The following is a 7,707-nucleotide window of genomic DNA, read 5'->3' as shown; positions in this document are numbered from 1 at the left end:
ATCCACATCAAAGCGGTCGTTCCGAGCCTTGATTTCTCCCCACCTTGCCCTTTTATCCGATCTAGCGTTGCACCATAAGCATCCCCTAGCCCCAAGCCATCTGTCATTGCGCTTAGCTTTTGTCGCCTACGATGGATTGTGGTTTCTTGTAGGATCGCATCGATATTGAGCGAGACTAGTAGGAATCTAGATATGTATCTGTCAGTGGATAACTTCAAGTAACATCCCTCGTGTCGTCACTTCTACATACATCTCAGATATATCTTCAGGGATCTTCTTTAGGATATCTGCCTCCAGACTACTGTCCATCACATCTGGATTTGTGTCCTCGGCTAGCCTAGTGTGAAGATATCCGATGATATCATCTCTCTTGGGACCTATGCGTATACTCGTCACTCTTCCAAGGAGACGCCTTCCGATCTCGGGTTGAATGTGCGGTCTTCCAGTTATGAATATTCGAGTCCCCGGAGGCTTTTCGAGAATCTGATTAAGCGAATCAAGAAGCTTGACTTGATGTCCTGCCGCACATTCATCTAGAGCATCGATGCAAATGAAGGTGCGCTTTTTGGAAGAGGTATTCTGCAGCATCTTCACAATATTGGAAAGTCGCAACCCCCGCCCACCAATGGCATTTTTTTGCTCTTTGTACACTCGCAATATCTCCTCCGGGATCTCCTCCAGCCCGCAAACCAGTTGTTTCAGCAAGGCCCCCGGCATGCTCGTGGCGGACTGCTCCTTTCGGGCCGCAAAGTCAAAATAAAAACATGCAACGGTCGCATTTTGTCCCCCAGCCTGATTACACAAGCTGTCTATTACCAATGAGCTAACATTATGGGTTGTCAGCACTTGCCCTTTTCTTCCATTCCTCTAGGTTCGTCTTTGTTACCTAATATAAGTTTTGCCGACCCCCGGATCTCCACAGCAAAACAAAACTGCGTTATCGGATTCACCTCCCCCGCTGAAGGCGTACCACCTTCTAAATTCCTCGGTCTGTAAGACCCATTCCCCTACCTTCTCGACTCGGCGGTCTTGAATATCCTGGTGCCGTGGCCTGGGGTCTAGTGGCGATAACCAGGTCAAGAGTTGAGACCGGTCATCGGCAATTGTAAAGTTCCACGTATTAACAGTTGTGTTAAAGGAGCTGGTATTATCACTGAGTGGCTGAGACATTTTCTGATTTTGCTGCTTTGGATATTGTACAGTACTCGTACAGTAAATGGTTGATAGATGATAGTGTGAGTCGACTCCTGAAGTTCCGGAAGGAAAGCGGGGTATTTTGTGGAGCCGAATAGAACCCCTGAGTCGACTACCTTCGAGCAGTCCAATCAATCTCCCGAACTTGTGCCAATACCCTGCAGATTCCGATTGCGCTGGTTCGGCGCTGTCGCAGGGAATATCGCATCCTCCTACGGTAGTCTACGGTAGCGAATGAGACGCATCTGCACAGCTGCACAGCACAAATATTGATGAATCATCACCACGGAGCACCCGGGGTGGAAGCAACTATTATCTTTGTAAACCTATATACAAGTACAGTACATCAAGCCTTAGGAATGAATCGGCCGAAAAAAACTCGCACGCCACCTGGCTTCAAGCATCGCTGCATTGCCCCTGGTAAATTTGAATTAATACAAACATGCCTAGAAGCTCATCTCGCGCAAAGCTCTCTCTGAGGATAGGGCTGCGAATTCTTAAATCTATCGCGACTGCAAAGCACAGCACTCTTAGGTCGCTATGATACATTTACTACAATCTATGATACCCCATCTTTCCAAGTTATCGGGGATAATCTTTAAAACTAAAACCCGTTGGAAGGCCAACCCAAGCAGTAATTTCAAAGAGCCATTGGACCTATTGATCAATAGCCCTCTATAGGAACCTTGTGTAATACAAGATCCGAGACTCGCCTCTAAACCAACTAACCGGGACCAGAGAGCAAATCCCGGAGGGCTCTGAAAGAAGTTGCCATGTGCATGACACTCTTAGGATCTTAGGATCCTGTACTGTACTTGCTTGTGCTGTACCTGAAGTAAAATAAAATCGTTTGGAATGTGAGGAGAGAAAAGTATAGACGGAGGAATAAAGGATAAGAACCAGCAGGAGAGTTTCTTAGGTGCATGATTGAAAGGTCAGAATTCACGTATCATTTCTAAGTAGATAACAAGGCCCTTTTAACCCAAGATGATCTACATCTTGTCCGGTGCCTGTGTGGATGAAAATTTTCATCTCCGGTAAGGGGACTAAAGTCTTGTCCCTTTGAAACAACAAGGAAACAGAAAAGAAACAAGAGAGAAATTTTCACTGCAAGGAGATAGAGAGGAAACAGTACGGAGACAACAGGGTGATAACAGTTTCAGACATCAAGTAAGGTATAACAGAAAGTTCGTGAAGATCATATAGGAAACCAATAGTAGGTATGAAATCGAAACTCAGGGACAATATTCCAACAGTACCCTAAAATACGTAAGCAAAAAACTAGAGTACAGTACCATGATTAGTTTAGTATGATACTATACATGCAAAAAAAACTCCTCTTTCATTCGCTCACATAACCCATATCATACACTTTACCTCTGACGAGTTACCCCCAAGCAGGAAAATTAACTTTAGACATCACCACTCTCTCCACACGATACTACACAGTACTGCCGCGACTTCTAACGTTCGTGCGTTCTTTGGTGGATTTTGGAACAGCAATATCTTCGTGTCACCACTGATATCCTTGATGCCCCAGAGAGCCTTGATATCAGAAGACGAGGTCGCCCCAACAAGAACGACAGTTCAGGCTATATCGATTCGTCTCAACAACAGGATTCATAGCAGAATCATCGATTCCACTAGTTAACTTAGTTGTCCGTAGAAAAGGAAATGAAGCAATAGAAAAATGAAACGGGAAAGGAAAAAAACCACCCATATCCATTACTCGATCCTAGCTAAGTTAATGCATATCTACTCGTATGAAAGTCTACGTTTGCTACCACGCCACTCACGGGTCCGCCAGTAAGCCTACGGCAACCTACAGCAAACTTACCAGACGCCGTTAGCCAGGCCAGCACAAAAAGGAAGGCGATTCGGATCTCAAGGGAGCAGAAGGGGGAGGAAACCAACCCTAGTTTTTAAATGCACAGATAACCCCCTGCATTGTGGATAAGAATATCGTGGATCCAACTCACGAAAATCCCATATCCTTACGATACAGGTTTGCGATCAAAGCTTCACCTGTTACTAGGGAAACCTAACCTGAGAGCACTTTCTGCAACGCGAACTCCCACGACAAAAGACACTAACTTATCGCCCACCTTCAAATTGTAAAGTACAGCCCAATGTACGGTTTCCCGGTGTCGCACCTCCTAGCTGTAACCTACGGTATTGTATCAATTATTTACAATACGGTAGCATACTTTACCATCCGAACACTTCCCTCCTCAGCAACACCAGATACAGCATATAAAGCCAAAAGGCCCAACCCCCGACACGAGAGTCAGACGGAATGCCCGGGACGAGGCAATCATACAAATTCCGAATATCATACCACGGAACCATTTTAGTGCGCACTTACCAACGTACGGATACCGGGGCGGTCTTCAGAGTATGATCTGACACAGTACAGTTCAGTACATCTGTAATCTGTGGCCACGGCCCAAATCCTATCTTTCCCGTTGTCTGAGCTCCCTTTCCTCCGCCCCTTCCACCACCAATATACGAGCAGAAGCCGCGTAATGCCCTCAACCCGTGACTCCCTCACGGGGGGCAAAGAGGGACTGCTCACTCGTCGGCCGTCAGGAATAAAGCGTTTATACCACCACCCGCCGCCACTGCAAGGCACATACTTGTACGAGTAGAGTACCTCGCCGCGAAATAAACACAATTCAAGTCTGACCTGCTGTAGGACCGTACGGATTAGTGCACCTCTCCAACAGTTGGTGATTGAGATAAGTTGGATTCTATAAGGTATAGTCTAGTAGAGGTATAGTTCGGATACTATGGAAAACTTGCCCACCACCCTGTTACTGGTAGATACAGTATATATCTTGATTTTTTCGAAACAAGTTTTTTATGATAACTGCTCTGTCTGATAACATCCCACTTTGTATTATTCATGAAGAATCTTGATAACTTTTTTTTCCCCCCATTGAGAGGGTATTCGGGTGCTATGGTAAATCTACCATAATATACTGTACTGTACCGGTACTATGCTACCGTTGAGCCGCAGCACTCCCACGGACTGAACGAGGCAATTGCACAGTACTGTATTATACAATGTGAAATATTGGTGACTGGCCTTCCCTACCCACTCTGCAGATTTTCCAGTTTTCAAGTGTGAGGTTACTCTCATTGGATGAGATAATCTTGGTGACGCTCTCGCGGAGCAGGTGCCCTTTCTTCACTCATTGTTCTAACATTAAACCTCAAGAACCTCTGCACCATCTGTCCAGAAATTCGCCTAGTGAGTCAATGTGAGTGGGTGGGTAAGTTATATGATACAGTAGGTTCTCGTTCTACCTCCCAATATGCAGGTACCATAGCCTGCCTCCCCGAGTGTAATACAACACAACACTCTGCCCGGGCTAAGTCACCTTGATGTCTCATCTTAACTTTGGGTATCAATCACTTATGTATTCACCGCCAGGTCAACTTAACTTTGTTACAGTACAGGGTATAGAGAAAAGGGAAAAGAAGAAAAGTAATCACATTTTATCGATATCAATACCAAGCAAAAGGGTATCATAGAAAAGCCATAGGATGCATATCATACGCTATACGAATAAAAGAAATAAAAGAGAGAACGTTTCGACACCCTAGGAACAAGGAAAAAGAAAAAAGGAAAACGGGAAACCTCATAGGCAATAGCAACCCCTCGCCCCCCCCTCCCTCCCTCTCCCGACCCATCCCTAAAGCTATCTATTCCATCCATTCCTATGCACGCATGAATCTTACGGATCCCGCAAAACAACCGACGTAGTTGAGAAAAAAAGAAATTACAAGTGAATAAAAGAGAATGAAAGGGTATGAAAAAGCACATTGCAATGGACAACAAAAAAAAGGCTTCGGAGAAGGAAACCGGCTTCACCAATCAATCAAACTTTCATAAACGACACATCTAGGGTATCATAAGAGTCCACTCGCCCCACAGGTATACCATCATCCCCCGTAACAAACACCAGCGATATGAACAAAAAAAAATAAGGAGGAAAGGAAAGGAAAGGAAAGGTAAAAAACGAGAGCAATCTAAGCCCCAGTGCTCATACCACTAATACTTCTGCTCATAGGCTCATCGGAAAAGTCCAACCCGAGTGCTGGGTAGGCCTTTGACTTCCTTCCCGCCTCACTGCCACCTTGCCCTTCGCTCTGATCATCAGCTGCCATTCTCCTAACACTACCACTACTGCTCCTCCGTCCATCTGCGAAACCACTCTCCTCCTGCTCTCTCATCAAACGCTCCAGCTCGGCGTCCATGTCGTCATCGCCTTCCGCAATTTCATCGGCATCGTACTCTCCAACCTCTTCCTCGTTTGTGGGGAGCACGCCATCGTTATTCTCCTTGCCACCTGCGCCTGAGAATGCACGACCGAGCTTTTGGCCCCAGCTATTCTTCCGCCTCTCTGGGCCCCCAACACTCTTGGTTGACTGGCTTCGCTTCAAGAGCCCTAAGCTGGCGGAATACTCCTTCTGTCCCAAACCCAAGGTGCTACCGCTGAGACTGGTTCTGCCAGATTTTGACGACATCCCTAGAGTTGTTGAATCGCTCTGGACTTCATTGAGAGAGAGATTCCGTCGACCGTTGGTGCTTGACTTGGCGGCTGGGCTGTTGCGAATTTTGCGTAGGGCGGCGTTGGCATCGGCCTTTGATGAGCGCGAGGAATTACCTTTGGGTTTCATTAGGAGGGCCTTTGATTGCTCAATCACCCCCTCAACAACCCTTCGTTCAAGCCCTTCAACCCTTGCGTCAAGAAGCATGAGCTCGTCCCGCCTTAGGTCCAAGGCAGTCTCTAAGCCAGCAACTTGACCAGCAAGCTTTAATTTTCGTGTATAAAGTGCGTTGGTTTCTTCCTTCAAGGTGTCAACAGAGTCCTGGAGGCTGGAATGCTCTGCCCGAAGAGATGCCGTCGCAACTTCCACAATTTTTCTTTCTGTGATAGCCTTCTCAAGATCCATCTCGGCTTGTCTTGCCGCATCAATTTTAGAGCTCGCGTCTTCCAGGAGAACCTCCTTTTGCATTGAAAGAAATTCAGCAATATCGGCGGAGGTGGTGGTAACCTGCTTCTGAATCGAGTCGAGGAGACTGAGTTGGGGAAGATACTTGGCCACTGAGGCATTCCCGGAAATCAACGCGTTGAGCTTTTCTTGGGTTTGAGAGTCATCATACGCAGGGGGGGGAGGTATATCGTCGATATCTGGCTTCTTGGCGATCTCTTTATTCGCCTCCTGGAGAAGATTCTTTAGTTCCAGTAAAGCATTGAGTAGTGCTGGCCGCTGCCCCTTTAGTTCATTGTGCATCCCATCCACAAGTCCGAGCACATCCTCAACCTGCTTTTGGGTCCTGCGGTGCTCATGGGTGACTGCAGTATTCGATTCTTCCACCGCTTTTTTCACCGCAAAAACGTCTTCTCTAACTTCGGCTGCACGTTCTTCGATGGACGTATTTATATCGGCCAAAACCGACCTATCCGTAGTCCGAGATTCCTCAACGGCAACCTTAAGTCCTGATAGGTCGGCCTGAGAATTTTCGATTTTGGCGGTCAATGCGGATACGACTTCCATTACCTCAGAAGCGGCGGCGTCGACAGCGTCCGTCATTCCCACAAAGCCCGTTGACGTTTCATCCTTTAGAGCTTCGACCTGGCATCTGACACCGCCGATCTCTTGCTTTGCCCCAGCGGCGGAACTTATAACAGCTTCATTGATACTTGAGATCATCTCCTTCGCCTCCGAGATGGCACCCTTAATGCTGGCATTGCCTCCTTTGACTTCATGGTGGACTTCAAATATGCCACTAGAAACCCCAGAAATTCCTTCCTTCGTATCAATTTGAAGTTCGGAGAGTGAAAGGTTGATACCGGTCAGGCCATCTTGGGTTTCGGTTCTCAATTTTTTGAGTGAATCGGCAACGCCCGTAGTGGCTTCACTGCTTGAGCTCTGCAGAGCTTCAACCACGGTCTGGACCGCAGTGATTGAACCTCTGAGGTCTGTGTTTGACTCGTCGACGGCATTAGCAAACCCTGTAATGCTATCCTTGATTTCCGTGTGTTTTTCCTCAACTAAGGTTTTGACGACAGCAACCTCGACTCGACATTCACCTACAGCAGAACTGACATCAACAATTGCCTCCTTTTCTTCGGCCCGGAAGTTACTAAGCTCATGTCTTATCCCATCTGTTACCATCCGAATTGTCTCAACACCTTCTTCCAGAGTTGACTTAGTGGCTGGATCTGTACCGGAATTCTTTTCCACTACCTTCCGGAGTTCCTCGAAAGCTTCTTTGATTTTCTCAACCTTTTCGCCAACTTGTGTTCTTTCTGGTTCGTGTGGGATATGGTGACCGGACCTTGACATTGCTTCACGAATTTCTCGCCTTAAGCCATCGATGGCTTCGGAGGGATTAGTCGCCTTGGCAGCTTGAACACTCTTCTCCACGTGGACCAACATCTCTTCCTTCAGAGTACTTATCCATTCTCAACCCAGCAATGCCGCAGGAGACGTGGCGTA

The 7,707-nt window shown here is 46.9% G+C and overlaps 1 protein-coding gene across 1 annotated transcript in view; it reads right to left on the bottom strand.

Moving 5' to 3' along the window:
- Positions 1–7,600: 7,600 nt before the first annotated feature.
- The window catches only part of GSTUM_00008270001 (uncharacterized protein), a gene marked incomplete at both ends in the record, with an annotated part of 4,287 nt that continues 4,180 nt past the window's right edge, over positions 7,601–7,707 (bottom strand). Inside the window, one exon of the mRNA XM_002839955.1 lies at positions 7,601–7,707. This exon is cut by the window's right edge and continues 4,180 nt beyond it. Coding sequence (XP_002840001.1) covers positions 7,601–7,707 — 107 coding nt within the window.

This window comes from Tuber melanosporum (assembly GCF_000151645.1).
Source record: "Tuber melanosporum whole genome shotgun sequence assembly, scaffold_44, strain Mel28".
Taxonomy (NCBI): Eukaryota; Fungi; Ascomycota; class Pezizomycetes; order Pezizales; family Tuberaceae; genus Tuber; species Tuber melanosporum.
This window is presented reverse-complemented; position numbering and strand designations above follow the sequence as displayed.